The sequence below is a fragment of the Panicum virgatum genome, chromosome 1N, assembly GCF_016808335.1.
Source record: "Panicum virgatum strain AP13 chromosome 1N, P.virgatum_v5, whole genome shotgun sequence".
Taxonomy (NCBI): domain Eukaryota; kingdom Viridiplantae; phylum Streptophyta; class Magnoliopsida; order Poales; family Poaceae; genus Panicum; species Panicum virgatum.
The window spans coordinates 30314762-30334009 of NC_053145.1; the positions used below are offsets into that span (position 1 = coordinate 30314762).

The following is a 19248-nucleotide window of genomic DNA, read 5'->3' on the forward strand; positions in this document are numbered from 1 at the left end:
TATATCCCCTCATATTATGTTGATCATTTGCTTAACAAGTTGGAGAAACTAAAACAGGGTAGTAAGATTGTGAAAATATACTTACATAATTTTAAAATTTGTATCATGTTTGGTGGATTAGATGAATGCATGGAAGATGTTATAAGTAGGTTCATGAAAGGGCTCAATTCTGAAATTCGAACCTGTTAATTTCCAAATCATACAACAATGTTGGTCAAGTTTTTGTCTTGCTCTTGGTGCTAAAAAGGATATTCTATCATCTGTGAATACTTGCAAGAATGATAAGACCCATAATGTCCAAAGTTTGTCAACTCTGCATGCTAATCAAAAGCAGGGCCATACCGGCAAATCCGAAGGCCCTGTGCGAAACTATGAACTGGGCCCTAGTACTGTCGCTGCGGCCTGCGAGTGCCCAGCGAAATCCAGAAGGTGGAAGTGCAGACGTCACGACTCGTGTCCTGTCTGGCGAGCGGTGACGGTGGAAGCGGAAATGATTGCACTGCGGTCTGCGGATTCGATCGAAAGACAATGATCGAGCATCATATTTCCTCTTCTATGACATATTTGGACTACAATTTGCTTCATATTGGACCAAAAGATAACTAACACAAAGTCTACTATATAACTATACCTAGTATACGTATCTTTAAAAAAACAAAAACAAAACTATACCTAGTATACTCATTATATTTTGGGGTCCCTAAAATTTGGGGGGCCTGTGCGGTCGCACGGGCCTAGATACTGGCCTTATCAAAAGCAACAAATAGTGGAACCTAATTTACCTTCGTCACAAGATGAATTACTTGATGTTCCTTGTAATAAAGAGGACTTGTGTGCTAACGATTCTCTTACTCCTATGCCACAAGTAGTGAATAACTATGATACTTTTGTGTTGGAACCATACAAATGTGTAGAAGAAAAACTTATTCATCCTTTTACTTGTGCACAAGATGAACTGAAACTGTTGTCATCTTTGAATACTTTGGGTTATATTGAATTTGATATTATTCTATGTGATCTAGACTATTTAGAGGAGAATTTTGGCTTAGATTCTGAATTGACATGCTTGTCTAATCATACATACATATCATTTTATTGGCAAATATAATTGCAAAGGAGAATATTTGGTGCATAAAATTTATATTTGTTATAATATGAAATATTCTTTTGGGCTACAATACCATTTTCAAATAAGGGGCTGCAGTAACACTACTAATGTCATGCAGGGTTTTCCTAGTTTTTCCCTAATGCAACAGGGTCAGGCCAAAGAAGGAAAGCACTACTCATTGTGGCGATGCAGCATGGCCAACACTCTATGTTCCAACATAAAGCAAGCATTTTTGAATGCCATTGTAGCATGTCGAGGACGACTTGCAGCCAAGAAGGGGAGAATGATAGGGACATCACATGCTTGGATACAACCACATTAGAAACTTTTGATTCAAAGGTGAACCCATTCTTGATTATAATTGTATTTGATTCATTTGATGAATTGATGCTGCACCATGATGTGTGTTTATTGTCATTTTTCAGAAATACATGCATGGATAAAAAGAGTACTAAACACGCATAGAAGGTATGGATATGGAGGACCAAAGAAGTTGATTGGGAGCCAATTCCATGTATTCTCAATGTCCCCCGCAAGGCCACCACGACACTTTGGCCCAAAGTAAGAAAGAGATTGAATTTAACACATTCGGAAGGGCTGGACTCGGACTGCAAGAAAGCGTCAAATTCTGACAGCCGCCATGACTTCATTCGGACTCCATTTTGGGCATTCAAGTACTTGATGGAAACCTTATCAAGTCTAATTTTATATGGATCTGGAATCATATCCATATGATCTCCGAGGCAGCCGCAATCCTCGATTTACTATAGAAATATTTTCTGTCCATGGTGCTGCATCACCTAATTTTGGCCCGTAGGCTGTGTATGAAGTAGAACCCAATAGGGGCGTGCCCTAGGGTTTTGGGACGACCCCCACCATGTCTTGGTCGTTCCCTACCTTCTCATATACCTACATAGCTGCCATAAACAAATTAGATTTTGTTTTGATGTAAGTTTAGCCTTTGCTACTTCCTTGTATTTGCGTGTGTCAAATGAGACCATCTGATTACTTGTTTTAGAATCTCATATTCGTGTGTATCAGATTCATCTCATGCAAAAGGTCTATGTTATGTTTGCTTGTCCACTTGTTCTTGCTTATTTTTTTGATTTGCTTGCAGGTTGAAGGTTGTTCTCGGCACGGCAAGAACAACAACAAATCGAATCGGAGCCGATGTACCTATCGGCTTCGCTAAGGCGTAGCAACCCTGTTAATTGTTGTAGTCGGGCAGCACAACGTCGGATCCACTCCAAATCGAGTTATTACCAAAACTCTCATCGAAAGATCGGGCGGCCCCGGGAACATGACATACTCCATCCGTCCTTAATTACAATTTGTTAATTTTGACTTTTTAGGTAGTGTTTCTATGATCTAAACATACAGGACATCTAGATGCAAAGAAAAATATATGTTTCTAGAAAAACTAAAATAAATTATATAATTTAATTAGAATATAGGTAGTAGGTTTCAAGTGAACTGGCGCCTACAGCCCTACGTCACCTAAGGCTGAGGCAAAATCCACGAATGTTTGTTCCTCACTAACAGATGCGGGTTGAAAATAATATGAGTAATACCTGAAAAAAATGAAAATAATTTGAGTAAGTAAAATTTTTCTACCCAAGTTACTGTTATTTATTTAATTGAAGGAGATCATTTGATAATGGTTGATCATGTTTATTTTATTTTTTAGAATAACATTATTATTGTCCAGAACGGCTGGCTGGTAGACCTAATCGGGTCGTCTAGGCCTGGTCTAACTCAAACTAGTCCTAGTCCAATCTAGGCCAAAATTGAAGCCAACAAGGCCCGTACTCCTATGACTAATTCGGCCATGTCCAAAAGACTAAAGCCGGCGGCCTTATAATCCTCTTCAGCAGCATGATATATGGTGCTCTCCTCCTTTTCCTCTTTTACCTTAAAAAACATGCTCCATCAACTTCTTGCACCATTGTATCTCACATGTCAGTGGCGGAGCTAGCAGTTTGTCAAGCCATGGCGGCTGACGGTGCCGGCGGGAACCCCCTTTCCCCTTCCCATTATACGCGTGTTTGGCGTCATACCATGATGGTTGATCCTAGCTACGCCGCTGCACCTAAGGTTTAGCACTAGTAGCACCGTGGCCTCGAGCTCTCTGTCATCGATGTCCAAGCCATAATAAATACATCATCCCCAAGCCAACATCAAATTAATATCTTACCCTCGTAAAATATTGAATTAGCCTATTCGGAATATTGAATCAGGATTCTCGGATTATTGGATCATTTATAAAAAAATGCTGAAGCATTATTCAAGCGTGATGAATTTTAGGTGAGGTGGGGGAGAAAACTATAAATGAATATATGACCGTTGTGCAATGTTAAATTAGCCTATTCGAAATATTGACATAGGGTTCACATATTGTTGAACTAAATGTAAAAAAAATGTAGAATGGCATTCGCGGAGTGAGATTCATGGGATGCAACGGTTGTACAACTGATTCTAGTGGTCTTTAAAGTTGTAAAGCGTAGCTAGCTTGCAGAAACGACATACACTGTGTTCGCTTGGCTTGTCAGCTAACCAGCCAGCAGTACTGTTCTCTCATACTAAATTAGCACCAACCACCAGCTACCATCCCGTCAGCAGTACTGTTCTCTCATAATAAATCAGCACCAGCCATCAGCCATAGCCAAGTGAACACAGCGATAGGAGCCCCAAAGAGGCAAGGAGGGTGCCACTGCGTCATTTTGCTTTAAGTACTGCATAGGTCCAAGCGGTGTCCTAAGAAAAGCAACTAGTTTAAGTACCTCATTTTGGTCAGAAAGAAGGTGGAATGTAAAGGATCAGAGTCTATGACCGGTTGCATATGGGCCAGCTCCGGTGGCTTTTAGATGATTTCGACAGGTAAGCTAATGCTTATTGGATGGAGCATTCAATTGCATGATTGCATCATGTACCATGTTAGCGTTCTAGCTATAGAAGAATCCTATTTCACAAATTAAAACTGAAAGTGCATCTAGGCCTCTAAATGATTTTGGTGATTTTTGTCAATCATAATTTGGGGATATGATGCTTTGAAGAAAGTGTGTGCAGGAATAAAATGAAAAAACAAGAAGATGGAAAGAAGGTCCCCAATTTCAAATTGAGTATGGTAGATTCTATTGGAGATTTAATTTTAATTTTCGGTACTATCAAGGGGGACGCATTCACCGTACTATCAAGGGGGGACGCATTCGAATGAATTTCAGGTTGTTAAAATGCTTCATTTGAGATGACATACTTGAGAGAAAACACTCACAAAACTTTCCCCTGCACAAGGTCGGATGATCCGGCCACACAGTAAAATTCAGTACTGCGCAAGTCCGGATGATCCGGCCTTAGCCCGGATGATCCGAACCTGGTGACTTGTCAGCGTCTGGAAGCCGACCAGGCCGGATGATCCGGACCTAGGAGTTCGAGTGTGTTTGTTGACCTATTCTGTCACTACCCCAGATGATCCGAGGTTACCCCGGATGATCCAAGAACCACCAGAAAACACACAATGGTCACTTTCGCGGGTTGGAGTATATATACCCCTTCACCCCCTTTATTTACTTCTCTCTCATTCCCCAACCAACCTCACCTCCAAAGCGTTAAATCCTTCACTTCTCTCCATCCTAGAGCTTGATTCTTGTAAGGAAACACCTAGGGATTGAGAGGAAGTGAGATTCGAGGTGTGATTTGAGAGCACTCCGAGGACTTGCACTTGTTCATCTCAAGAAGCACTTGAAGCAACCTTTGATTTGTCGATTCGCGTTTGTTACTCTTGGAGCTTCGCTCCTAGACGGTTAGAGGTGCCGGTGAGCTTCCATTCTCTTGTGGTTGAGCCCCGAAAGTTTGTATTACCTTGTCCTTCATGGACATCTACTAGTGAGCAACTCAATCTTCTTGAGTGGTTGATTGAGTGAGGGAAAGGGTTATAGGGCAACCCTACTCTTTGTGAGCACCTCAACGGAGACGTAGCTCCTTTGTGGAGTGAACTTCGGGATAAATCTTGTGTCTCTTTCATTTATTGTTATAGTTATTGTTCTTGAACTAATCTTGACTTGATCTACTTGTTAGTGGCTTTCCTTTTGTGCTAATCTAGTTCACAGGCTTAGCTACTTCATTTATCAACTTTGTATTCAAAGGAAATCGTCAAAAGCTAAGTAGATTTCAAATCTCGTGCAAGATTCTTTCCCCCTGTCGGATCATCCGACCCTAGGCCGGATCATCTGGACCTGACAAGGACCAGATCATCTGACCCTAGGCCGGATCATCCGAACCTGACAATTTTATGCCAAACTTTTTCGAGAAATTTTTAAACAGGCCTATTCACCCCCCCTCTCTAGGCCTAGTATCGATCCTTTTAATTGGTATCAGAGCTTGGATCTCCGTGTTGAGCTTGACCGCTTGGAGATTAAAAGAAGATGTCGGGCGAACACTCTCCCGAGTGTCCCATCAATCCGACGGGTGAAGATGACAAGGAGAAGAATAAGAATGATGATGGAAAACCTGAGAATGAGAAACAAGATGAGTCAAGTGGCTCAAAAGGCAAGAAAAAGAAAAACAAGAATGATGATGACGACTCGGAATCAAGTGATGATGAGATGTCATATAGAGAATGGAAGGCATGGAAAAAGGAGCAAAAGTTGAAGAGCAAAAAGAAGAAGAAAACTAGCTCCAAGATCTTGATTGACTCAAGTGATGACTCGGACTCCGACCACAAGCAAGGATCTTTTCGGAATTCTAGCAAAAGTGAGTCATCAAGAGACAAGAAGAAACTTGAGTATCATTGTGTGTCTCATGACTACATATTTCAACTTCCTATTGACCATGGTGCATCTATTCATATGGAAAAAACCACCGTTTTTTGATGGAAACAGATACAATCAATGGAAAACCAAGATGTTTGGGTATTTGAATGCAGTTCACAAGGATTTATGAAAAGTTGTAGAAGTTGGATGTGAAATTTCGGATGAAGGTGAGACTCCAACACCATTGCAATAATATGTGCTACAAAGAAACTTTCAAGCCTTGAATATCCTTCACACATCTGTGAGCCCAGAAGAGTTTGACAAGATAGAGGATGCACCAACCGCCAAGGATGCTTGGGACACTCTCCAAGTCAACCACCAAGGCTCAAGAAAAGTTTGTGAGTCAAGAATCAAGACATTGGAAGATGAGCTAAGCCTTTTCTCTATGAAAAAGGATGAGAGTGTCAAAGAAATGTACAACCGGATGAAGAAGATCACCAATCAAATTAAATCACTTGGAGGTGATTAATGGGGTGATCATGAGATTGTGGACAAGCTCTTAACGGTGTACATGGCTAGGGATGTCACTCTACCTAGCTTGATAAGAGCCGAAAGAGGATTCAAGCACTTCACCACTGAAAATGTTCTTGGAAGAATCGAGGCTCATCATGATCAACTAAGAAGAGTCAAGATAAATCAAGATTTGGCCGAGCTTCAAGAGCAAGCAGCTAAGAACAATGGCATAGCCCAACTGTTGGTGTTTCTTATGCCCGATTAGAATAGATATTCTACAAGCACACAGAATCACCGCTGTAGCACTTCACCTTGGAGTATTCCAGGGTATCGTATTTTTCCTCAGGGAAGCACTATGGTAAAGAGTATCGTAAATCGATTGATAACTGTACTAGCTTAATCGACCGACTGACTAGACGGGGGTAAGCCGGATAGGTAGTGGGATAAATGGCCAGGTAATGACCGAGTGACAAACGGAGATTCTAAACCTTAGAGAGGTAGAGCTGGGAGGACAACGAGCGAGATAAGACACCTGATACACTTCTGAACTATCGAGCTAGCCTCTCTAGATTAGACTAAACACCTAACTAGTTCTCGGGAAAGCAAAGCTTACTTCTACGGCTGGAAGAGGAAGGACTTCAGAAAGGGATGAGAGGGGAGTCCAACGGCAACCTGCACTACTGCTATGAAAACAGCCGAACGTGGTGGACTACAAAGGACGGATAGGGCTGTCACCACCTACCGACTACCACAACGGTTCCGTGGGGGTGGAACACACTTTCTAGCTAACACTAAGGTCAGACACCACGTCTGCACTCGGTGTTAGGATTTCTCTCGAGGCCTTCGATAGAAATCCCCCTCAACCTAGAGCACTAACTTGAGATACTCTAGTCCGGGCGAGAAAACCCGTAAGATAAGTTCCCGATTACTAAGAGAGATAACTTAGCCTAAGCTAAAGGACAACTTCCGTGCTCAAGCTGAACCTCAGACTTGAGTAAATAAAATACTACAGAAAGTAAAGCTGACTCAGAAAAGTAAAGAATATAACTTATATTAATAATGTCAAAAGAAAGATACAAGAGCTATACAAGACTTCCGACGACTCTGGAATCCCGAGCAAGCTCGACTCGACTCTAACTCCCAAGGTACTAACCTACTCTAGAAAGTACAAGTAGAAGAGAAGAGCTCCAATGGTGTGTGTGTCTTGAGTGATGGATGGTGCCTCCTTTTATAGCCCTCCCAAGGTCGGTACTACCAGTTATCCCCCGTAGCGTCAGTTACAAGCAGGTAAGGTCGGTGTGCTTGTCTTCCACGCGAAGCCGGGGCTTGAGACATTGCAAAGTAGGGCCAGTCGGCCTCCCCTAGGCTGGCCAGCCTAGGGGTGCCGCCACGTGGCCACCGCCTTTCGGACAACGACTCTGATCACTTCCTAGAGGCGGTTGGCAGTTGGTTTTGTGTCGGTATTGCAGTTGCTAGGCCGGCCGGCCTGGGGAGGCCGGCGGGCCTCCCTCTGGTCCATCTCAGCCTCTGACTCGGCCGAGGCTCTGCTCTGGTCTTGTGTAGTCTCCAGGGAAGTGGGTTCTTGAAACACTTGTGACCTTGGGCTGCCTTGTGGACTTTTGGGTGGATGTTGAGGTCTTTCGGTGTTTCCAGTTAAACCAAGGCCTAATCCTCGACTTAGAGCCCCTTGAATGTGTCACATTGCCACTGATTCGAAGCCGGTACCGTGTCTCTGGAGGTGCCAGGCCGGCTGGCCTAGGAGAGGCCGCCCGGCCTGGGATTTTGCCCAACTCCGCTTAATTTTAGGTGTACCTGTTCCTGGAATCAAGACTCATCCAAAACTCATGGAACTCAGTTAGAAATAAACAGAATATGAATGGAATCATAGTGTAATGCTCGTATTATTTCCGAGAAGTTGACGGCTTAGAATGTGAAATTATGGCCGTCAACACACCCCCAAGCTTAAACTTTTGCTCGTCCTTGAGCAAAGCTTAAACTGAGGCTCGGTGGATCGGGAGTTGCATCAATGTTTACCCCCTTGCAGGTACCTTGTGCACAGCATATTACTCTTCCCATATGTACTTATGAAAAGTTGGCACATACCTATGGTTTTGGAAGATGGGGCGTATTTGTTTTTCATCCCTCGGTCTTGAGTGGTTGTTGGACTGAACAACCTTCACCGGAATGTTCCCTGCTACCTGTTCAGGTTCCCAACTTGGATTTTTGCAAGAATTTTTCAAAAGAGGTTCAGGTTTCCCAATGGTATTCTCGAGTCTCTCAAAGTGTATGATCCTCACATATGGTCGAGAAATATGACCATCTTCTTCCTATCTCTAAAGCTGGTATGTGTAGTTTATGGGTAGGAAGATGTATGCATACCTTGGTTACCTGTATTGCTTAGCCGAAGGGTGATCCAAGCCGGGGTAGGTACTCTGCCAAATCCAGGTCTCATGGAACATGGGGTTTTTGGAGGGTATGGAGTGGATGGCTTCCCATTTGAATTTATTTGAACTCCATAATTTGCAACTTGAAATGGAGAGTGGGCTTCATTTTCTTTCTTCCTTCCCTTTTTTTACAGAAGATAACTCCACTCTCCTTTGCTGGAATATCTTGAATTTCTTTGGAGTTTTGAATTGGGAAGCTTTTGTGGAATGAACTTGTGGTATATGAGATGGTGATTGCGGGGAGACATAGCTGGCAAGAGTGGATGTCAATAGCCAGAGTGAGTGACTGACAGGCCAGCAATGTTTGGGCTAGGAAATGGTGGATTTCTTGTGGGATAAAGACCTGTAGATGGCAAGTACCATTCCTGAAGTGGATGCACCATTCGACAAAGCTCAAAGTAACTTTAGATAGCTCAAAACGGTTTATGCAATATAAGGCTCTGGATGGGTCATTTTTACCATTGGAAACTTTCACCAAAATTTCAGTTTTAAAAGATTTCCGAGGGGTTCCCTACTAGAGCATCAGTTTAAATTCCGGTTTGGGCTATCTCGAATCCCGCAACAACTTAGACTTTCAGAAATTAAACTCATGCCTCCACTCAACCAAATTTTCAATGGAACTACTATGTGCCAACTAGTTCAGGTACTAGGAGAGTAAAAAACTGTAAACGAGGCACATACAGAGTTTAAACAGAGCAACTATTCATCATTTCCAAAGTGAGAGCTTACACGGATTTCTACTCATATATTTTATTCAAAGCAAGTAAATATTTTTGGGGTTTTTTTTATTTATAGATTATTTATTTATTACTACTACTATTTTGTTGTTGTTGTTTTTTTTAAAGCATGGCTACTGAATAAAAGGAACTGGGTGTGATGACTTACCTGGCGGTGTGACTCCCCTCAAGCTTTGATGAAGATCAGTCCTCCTCATCGGAGTCCTGCTCTCCCTCGTCGGGGTCCTCCTCATCGTCATCCTTGTCCTCCTCATCGTTGTTGTTCTCCTCCTCATCGTTGTTGTTCTCCTGCTAGTATGGCTGGTGCTGCTGGTATGGTTGGGACTACTGACAGTCCAGCCCAAGGTGGATGAAGACGTTCGAGACGTCGTACTGCAGAGCGGAGGTCAACCCCCAGCTCTCCTGAGTGAGCTGGGTGTTGTGTGTCATCGTGTCCTGCATCTCCTGCTGCTGCGTACCAAGTGTGCTGATGCGGTTCGAAAGGTCCGCGATGCTCCGAAGGATCGGGTCCTCGTAGTTGAAGCGTACTGAGGATGAGGGACCCACCTGTAGACCATAGGACGGACGCATACCTGTGGGGTAGTACGGTCCTTGTCCACTGGCGAATCCACTGCTGCTGGCCTAGTACGGGTCGTAGGTATAATGCCCGTACGCCCCCTCGAAGCTCATGTTCTCCGTGGACGGCCCCGGCTGTGCTGAGGTGTGTCATGAAGGACCTGCTTCAGCTTGTCCGTGCCGTGTTCTGCTCCTTGTCTGTGGACCTGCAACACTCCATCGTGCGGGTTCTCTTTTCTCCATCTGCAATGTTAGACTCTTCACCGAGTAGAGAGAGAGTCTCGGGCATGGAAGCTCAATCTCCCTATCATACTCGGGGTAGCACATAAAGATAGAATTTCCTGGACCTTCCCGCATCATGTGCTCTTGCACAAAATACTCAAGACCGACCTCGTATCTGTACGCCTTCATCTCAGGCAAGAAGGTGACTTTGGCGCCTTCCATCGCTTTGTCATACCTCGCCACACGGGTGACCAGTGGGGTTATGTCGATGGGGCCTTTGGCCGTGATCATCTTCTGCCAATGAGCATGCATGCTCCGGATGGATGAGAAGCGAATCTTGTTCGCCATAGCGTACAGACACTGCAGCTCAGGCAAGCTGCAGAGGCGAAGGTCTGTGCAAGAATGCACAACCATGGCGAGCCACTTGGCGAGAAACCTCAGAGTAGGATTATGAATTAAAACTATGCTGTTCTTACTACTCACGGGTTCATTAGAAATTTCACTCCACCAAGAGTTACAGTCATACTAATAACGCTCAGCAAGTGTGTTGGGGTCTAAGATGCATCTTTTATTAAAGACCAAAGCAACACTAAACTGTTGGAGAGTCATTTCAAATTGGTCATTTAAGAACCGAAAGTAAACTTTAGTTTCAGTGCTGGTTTCTTCAACGGTAAGAGACATAAGAAACTCCAGGGTCAAGAGGTGCGAACCTAGCTCGACGATGTTGGCGAAGTTCTCCCATCTGATGGCAGTGAAGGCTTGGTTCATGTCTTGCAGAAGTCCCGTCATGATGAGGAAGCGGGTTTCAAACCTCTTGGCATGGGCATAGGTCTGCCTCTTCAGTAGCTCGAGTGCTTGCCGCTCGTAGTCATTCTTGTAGACGATCTGCTCGACCATCGTCAAGATCCAGATGCGGAAGCAATTTCTTCTTCTTCCCGGGATACATGAGAGCGGTGACCGGAGTCGACCGACATGTTATCCCGAGAAGAAGAGGAACTCTGTGAGCTTCTCGACCTTCTCGAGAACGCCTTCTTGATCTTCTCTTTTCCTCGGGTTATCATGATGCCTGCAAAAGGTTAGCACGAGCAATACCCGAAGGAAACAAGAAGTTAAGAGGAGGGTTAGTGTTAGTCGTTAGTCGTTAGTTGTTAGTCGTTCTTGCAGGGCGTTAAACCACCACAAACGTTCAATGTTCAGCGAGCCATGAATTTATTAAGAAGGGAAATATTTTTGTGTTTTCTGGTTTATGAACTTCACTAATTACTACTCAAATTTTTGTTTTTAGGCGATCTAGCACTTGAAGTTCTTCTCCTAATCAACTCAAAAGAGCTTAATTAGGCAAGAAACTCAAGGAAAAGAGAAGGGATTAAAGAGCTTGGGCTGGAACACGAGTACCTGAGCTTCTAGTGCACTGAGGGACGTCGGGCTCGCTGGCTTTTATAGCCGCGCGCAGAGGCCAGGCCGGCCGGCCTGGGGCAGGCCGGTCGGCCCCTGAGCGGCGTCCATTGGTCCACGTTGAAGTTCTAGTGCTTAGGCTCGCGATTATTGCTACCACCGTCGGTGGTGATGGGACTTGGGCGGAGGAGAGGAGCCGGTCGGCCTCCCTGGGGCCGCTCGGCCTGCCACCGGCACGATGGGTTCCTGCCCCTTTGTCCCTTGCTTCGTGATCACTCCTGGTGCCCATCCCTTCTTGCTCTCTGTCAAACAAAAGAAAGGTGGGGCCGGCTGGCCTAGGTGGGGCCGGCCGGCCTAGAGCTCGGCCAAAAAACTTTTGAATTTTTTTTGTGAAGTTCTATAATGCAAAACTTTCAAAATTTAAACATGGGTTGGTTTAAATTCAAACATGATTATGCAAGTTGGAAAGAAAATTATGCAAGGAAAAACTTAAACTATCCTACATGCAATGCAAGTGATGGATATGTGCCACGTACCTCATGGCGAGGGCTCGGGTTTTGAGTCTGGAGCCGGACTCTTCATTCCTTTGGTCTGATTGTCGTCGCTAGATGGAGTCTTGGGCGATGACACCTTCTTCCGCCACACTTTCTTGGGTGTGGGTTGTGCTTCAACCCTTACTTCCTATGATGCCAGAAATTTCTTACGCTGGATTCGACATTTGGCATTCTTCTGATTGTGAAGCTTGATTTGCTTCGCTTCCTCTTGAAGTCGTAGCTCCTCCTGAATCCGCAGATTCTCCATGAATGCGATGAGGGCTTCAATATTTGGAAGCGATGGTTTCTTCGTCTCTTTCTCGGGTTTTTTCTTCCTTCGGACCTCTTTGACTTGGTTGCATTGTTCGACCTTCTGTTTGAAGGCGAACTTCTCCTGCTGGCCGTTGATGTTGAGCTGGATTTCTCCAACCCCGACATCAATATGGGCGTTTGCTGTACTCAAGAACGGTCGGCCCAAGATGAGCAGCGTCTTGGCGTCGACTTCCATGTCGAGCACGACGAAGTCGATGGGAATAAAGAAATTCCGGATTTTCACCGGGATATTCTCTGCTATTCCCACGGGATAGCGGACCGTTTGATCCACTAGCTACAACCACATGGCAGTAGGGGCAAGTGCATGATGGTTAAGTTTGTCATAAAGTACCTTTGGCATGACACTGACGCTTGCTCCCAAGTCGCACAGGGCGTTGGAGAAATGTTGAGCCCCGATCGAGCAAGTGATTGTGGGGCAGCCTGGGTCTTTCTTCTTCACCAGGAGAGGATTGAGTATAGCAGTGCTACACTCTTCCGTTAACTGCACGACCTCAGTGGTGGGTAGCGTCCGCTTGTTTCCAAGAATATCTTTGATAAACTTGGCATACGTGGGTACCTGCATAGCGTCAAGAAGTGGTATATTGACATATAACTTCTTGATTACCTCGACGAACTTACCGAATTGTTCATCGGTTGCTGGCTTCCTTATCTGCTCCGGAAACGGTAAGGCAGTTGTGTCGTGATAGTCCCATGAAGTTCTCAGGGGTTCCACGGGGTCTTCCTGGGTAGCAGGTGTGTTGGAGTCGACGGCCTTCTCCTGCTCTTTGTCTTCAACATCGGTACCGCTAGCGGTTACGGTCTTCCGATGCTTTCCTGCATCCTTTGGGAAAGGTGGCTCTTGCGTGGTCTTACCTCCATGCGTGGTCACCGCACTAACATTTTCTTTCGAGGGTACTTCCGGTTGCCCGAGCAGTTTTCCCGCATTAGTGTTAGGACATGAAGATGCAAGCTGAGCTACTTGGGTTTCTATCATTTTATTAAAGCTCAGTTTATTTTTAATAATAGAATTGAATCCCTTTAATTGCACAGCCATAGATTCTAAGATCTTGTCATTAGCAAGAAATTTCCTACTAATGTTATCATTTATTTGCTTCTGGCCGTACACTAGGTCTTTTAATGTGGGCTGAAAATTGTTATTGAAATTTGTACCTTGTTGTTGACCGAAGGGGAGGTTAGGCTTGGAGTTCCAACCCTGCTGAGGACGAAACCCCGAGTTGGGATTGTTGTTGGTCCCAACGAAGTTTGCGTCCTCTTGAGTTAAGGGGCACGAAGTGCCCGAGTGCCCAGTCTCACCACATGTTTCACATGTCATGAGAGACTCCAAAGTTTGATTAACCTCCTGGTGCAGAGATTCCAGCTTTTTCATCAAAAGTTCCAACTTGGCAGCTTAACATGTCGACCGTGTCGATCTGATGTACACCCCTGGGACGGGCTGGCTGCCTTTCTCCTTTCCAACTTTGGTTGGAAGCTATCTTGTCAATCAGCGCCTTTGCTCCCGGAACGTCGAGAGAAAGGAAGGAACCACCCGTAGCTGCGTCAACGTGGTCCTGGGCTTGCTGATTCAGGCCATGGAAGAAGATCTGAATGATCAGCCACTCTTCTATGCCGTGGTGTGGGCATGCTTGTATGTACTCCTGGAGACGCTCCCAGACTTCCGGGATGGTCTCATCCGGCATTTGCTGAATTCCGGTGATCCTGTTCCAGAGGGCATTGGTCTTGCCCACTGGAAAGTACTTGGCTAGGAATGCATTTGAACAAGCTTCCCATGTTGTGAAAGCTTCCTTGTTGGACTTGAACCACGTCTTGGCCTTCCCAAGCAATGAGAACGGTAACAGGCGAAGATGGATGTCATCCAGAGTAGTTCCTCTGGGGTTGATGGTGTTGGTCACCTCCAGGAAGTTCTAGAGATGGGTGTTGGCACCCTCGGATGCCTTTCCGCAGAATGGGATTGCTTGGACCATATTCATGAGTCCAGTCTTCAGCTCAAAGCCGTCATTGTCGGCTTGGTTGACGTTCAGTCCAGTAGGAATGTGGCTGCTGGACGGGGCAGAAAACTGACGGCGAGTCTTCTGAGCCATGGATGAGGATGCTGAAGTGGAAGGTGAACTGATAGGCCAAATGAGCTTCTTCTGAGGTGGGACGACGCACCGTCTCACGATTCTCCCAATTCTTTCTGGATTTGGGTGGAAGTTACTTGGTAGGTCGAAACCGGTCATACACTGCTCTGCATCGATCAAGAGATAGAGAGAGCAATGTTAAGCCCGCTAGGGTTAGCGGCGACAAACTAGTATCATTTATCAAACTATCTATGGTATCTTTAGCCAATTGCTTCCCCGGCAACGGCGTCAGAAATGCTTGTTGGCGTTTCTTATGCCCGATTAGAATAGATATTCTGCAAGCGCACAGAATCACCGCTGTAGCACTTCACCTTGGAGTATTCCAGGGTATCGTATTTTTTCCCAGGGAAGCACTATGGTAAAGAGTATCATAAATCGATTGATAATTGTACTAGCTCAATCGACCGACTAACTAGACGGGGGTAAGCCAGATAGGTAGTAAGATAAATGGCCAGGCAATGACAGTGACACACGGAGATTTTAAACCTTAGAGAGGTAGAGCTGGGAGGACAACAAGCGAGATAAGACACCTGATACACTTCTGAACTATCGAGCTAGCCTCTCTAGATTAGACTAAACACCTAACTAGTTCTCGGGAAAGCAGAGCTTACTTCGGCGGCTGGAAGAGGAAGGACTTCAGAAAGGGATGAGAGGGGAGTCCAACGGCAACCTGCACTACTGCTATGAAAACAGCCGAACGTGGTGGACTACAAAGGACGGATAGGGCTGTCACCACCAGGGGTGGAGCCAGGAATTCCAAATGAGAGGGGCCAAGCAGTCATTTGGAGGGGGCCAAAAGCTAATTAGAAGAATCATATAGTGTAATTTTGTATTTGATTAGAGATTCTAAGTGGAATTAATGGAGCATTAGGGGGGCCAGGCCCCTGCCCGCCCCCCATGTGGCTCCGCCCCTGGTCACCACCTACCGACTACCACAATGGTTACGTGGGGTGGAACACACTTTCTAGCTAACACTAAGGTCAGACACCACATCTGCACTCGGTGTTAGGATTTCTCTCGAGGCCTTCGAGAGAAATCCCCCTCAACCTAGAGCACTAACTTGAGATACTCTAGTCCGGGCGAGAAAACCCGTAAAATAAGTTCCCGATTACTAAGAGAGATAACTTAGCCTAAGCTAAAGGACAACTTCCGTGCTCAAGCTGAACCTCAGACTTGAGTAAATAAAAGACTACATAAAGTAAAGCTGACTCAGAAAAGTAAAGAAGATAACTTATACTAATAATGTCAAAAGAAATATACAAGAGCTATACCAGACTTCCGACGACTCCGGAATCCCGAGCAAGCTCGACTCGACTCTAACTCCCAAGCTACTAACCTACTCTAGAAAGTACAAGTAGAAGAGAAGAGCTCCAATGGTGTGTGTCTTGAGTGATGGATGGTGCCTCCTTTTATAGCCCTCCCAAGGTCGGTACTGGCAGTTATCCCCCGTAGCTTCAGTTGCAAGCAGGTAAGGTCGGCGTGCTTGTCTTCCACGCGAAGCCGGGGCTTGAGATGCTGCAAAGTGGGGCTGGCCGACCTCCCCTAGGCCAGCCGGCCTAGGGGTGCCGCCACGTGGCCACCGCCTTTCGGACAACGGCTCTGATCACTTCCTGGAGGCGGTTGGCAGTTGGTTTTGCGTCATGTTGCAGTTGCTAGGCCGGTCGGCCTCCCTTTGGCCCATCTCGGCCTCTGACTCGACCGAGGCTCTGCTCTGGTCTTGTGTAGTCTCCAGGGAAGTGGGTTCTTGAAACACTTGTGACCTTGGGCTGCCTTATGGACTTTTGGGTAGATGTTGAGGTCTTTCGGTGTTTCCAGTTAAACCAAGGCCTAATCCTCGCATTAGAGCCCCTTGAATGTGTCACATTGCCACTGATTCGAAGTCGGGACTGTGTCTCCGGAGGTACCAGGCCGGCCAGCCTAGGAGAGGCCGCCCGGCCTGGGATTTTGCCCAACTCCACTTAATTTTGGTGTACCTGTTCCTGGAATCAAGACTCATCCAAAACTCGTGGAACTCGTTAGAAATAAACAGAATATGAATGGAACATAGTGTAAAGCTCGTATTATTTCCGAGAAGTTGACGTCTTAGAATGTGAAATTATGGCCGTCAACACCTACAAGCAAGCTCCAAGGGCAAAGAAAAAGCAAATCAATCATCCAAGAATGAATAATCTTGCCATGAAGAGGATGATGAGCTTGATGATGAGCAAATGGCCTTGTTTATCATGAATTTTAGAAGAGTCTTTAGATACGGCAACTTCCGGAACTATGGCAAGAACAAGGGCCAGTATGAACAAAGAAGAAGATCCAACAAGCCTTGTTTTGGGTGCAAGAAACTTGGTCATTTCATTGCGGATTGTCCGGAAGAGAAGAAAAAGAACAAAGATGACAAAGAAAGCTCTTCCAAGAAAGAAAGACAAAGATACAAGAAACAAGCTGGTGAAGCTCACCTTGGTCAAGAATGGGATTCTCAAGAATAAAGTGAATCAGAGAATGAAGATGTTGGTACCATGGCATTCAAGGCCTCTCCTCATCATCCCCCTACACTATTTGAAGACCTCACCGATGATGAGGATCAAGATCAAGTCATATGTCTCATGGCAAAGAATGTGAAGGTAAACACTCCAAACTCATCGGATGATGAACTAGATGAGGAAGATGAAGTTGCTAGTTTAATTAGTCAATATGGTAAAAAGGGTGCAACTAAAATAATGAAATTAATGATGAAAATGGATGAGTTAGAAGAAACTCTTGAATCTCAAGAGGAATTGCTTAGACTTGAGAGAGAAACCTCTAAAACTCTTAACAAGGACCTTGCCTATGAAAGGAAGAAGAACAAGAGGATTAAGGACTCTCTCAAAACCAATGATAACATTCTTCTTGAGGTAAGAGAGTTGTTCACTAGTGAAAAAGAAAAGGTGAATGACTTAACCAAGAAATACTCCTTGGTAGAGGACACAAATGCTAACTTGAGAAGTGAAAATGTAAAACTTCAAGAACGTTTTACAAGCTTACAAGCCATTCACAAGGCACTTGAGGTTGAGCACAACACTACTCTTGAGAGCTAGTCAAAAGCTAGTGAGAAATCTAGTTCATCCATTCCATCAACAAGTAATGGTTGTGCATGTTGTTATAATATTGATATTCAAACTTGTGCTACTAACCATGTTGAGATGAATGTCATAAAGAAGGAAATTAGTAGGCTCACATAATTGTTACAAGATCTAAGTGAGCAATCATCCAAAGCAAATCCCGACTCAAGGGTAGGTGAGTTTGAGAAGTATACCAAGGGATTCGGCTCAAAGTACATGAGCAAGTTTGGATTTAAGAAAGGCAAAGGCCTTGGTAAAGATGAGCAAGGCATTCCACAATCCATTCCATTTGTCAAGAACAACAAGACTGCCGCATTGGGAGCAAATGGGGATCTTGTGAACATGACTACTCCCATCCGCAAGGAAGAAAAGAAGAATCAAGCATCAAGTCATGTTAAGTTCATTAAGAGAGGAACTACATGTGATGAAGGTGCCAAGATTGTTGCATCCTCATCAAAGCAAGACAAGTTCGAGACCTCAAGCAAATCACAAACACAAGAATCATCTTCACATGTATCCTTTCATGCGAATTTTGTGTTAACTAGGAACCATCGTGGTAAAGTGGTTGCTAAATTTGTTGGTCCCCGCACGTTTCGCACTAAAGTAAAAAGTTGTGTGTGGGTGCCCAGGGTGCTTGTGACTAACGTTCTAGGACCCAAGTATTATTGGGTACCTAAAAGAAAAGAGTAACCTTGTTTTGTATGGATACTCCTCTGGTGGATCAACTTGGGTGATCGATAGTGGATGTACGAATCATATGACCGGAGAACGGAGTATGTTTGATTCTTTGACAAAGTCAAGTGGTGATCACTATATCAAATTTGCTGGTAATGAAAGAGGAAAAGTGCTTGGAACCGGTAATATTACTTTGAACTCACAATTTAATCTCTCAAAGGTTCTTTTAGTTGATACACTTGGGTACAATTTGTTGTCCATTTCACAACTTTGTGACTCGGGCTTCAATTGTCTTTTTACTAATGAGGGTGTGTTCGTCATTAGAGGAAGCGATGACTCCGTTGCTTTCAAGGGTGTGCTCAAGGGAAAGCTATATCTTGTGGATTTTTCACAAGAGAAAGCTCAACTTGACACATGTTTGGTGGCAAAGTCTAGTTTGGGTTGGTTATGGCATCGCCGACTAGCTCACGTTGGGATGAGAAATCTCAACAAGCTTCTACAGGGGGATCACATCCTAGGACTAACAAATGTTTCCTTTGAGAAAGATCATGTGTGTAGTGCATGCCAAGCGGGAAAACAAGTTGGTGTTCCTCATCCATCAAAGAGCATCATCACCACCATCAAGCCATTCGAGCTTCTCCACATGGATCTCTTTGGGCCGGTGGCGTTCATTAGCCTTGGTGGTAACAAATATGGTTTTGTCATTGTTGATGATTATTATCATTTCACTTGGGTATTCTTTTTGCATGACAAAAGTGTAGTACAAGAAACTTTCAAGA

At 44.7% G+C, this 19248-nt stretch overlaps 1 protein-coding gene and 1 non-coding gene across 2 annotated transcripts; both read left to right on the forward strand.

Annotated features, from left to right (window-relative positions):
- Positions 1-5529: 5529 nt before the first annotated feature.
- On the forward strand, positions 5530-6385 carry LOC120653443 (protein PXR1-like). The gene is made up of 2 exons (XM_039931194.1): positions 5530-5857; positions 6168-6385. Exons 1-2 carry the CDS (start codon positions 5530-5532, stop codon positions 6383-6385), a joined length of 546 nt encoding a protein of 181 aa, XP_039787128.1.
- Positions 6386-14190: 7805 nt separating this feature from the next.
- LOC120657754 lies at positions 14191-14297 on the forward strand. The gene has a single exon (XR_005668293.1). It is a non-coding gene; the product is annotated as a small nucleolar RNA R71 (small nucleolar RNA).
- The last annotated feature ends 4951 nt before the right edge of the window (positions 14298-19248 follow it).

Bases quoted from the DNA above. Each gene is read 5' to 3' on its own strand.
- LOC120653443 (XM_039931194.1), top strand. From the start codon at position 5,530: ATGTCGGGCGAACACTCTCCCGAGTGTCCCATCAATCCGACGGGTGAA. The intron at 5,858-6,167 runs GTGAGTCATCAA...CTGTGAGCCCAG, and splicing joins TTTTCGGAATTCTAGCAAAA to AAGAGTTTGACAAGATAGAG.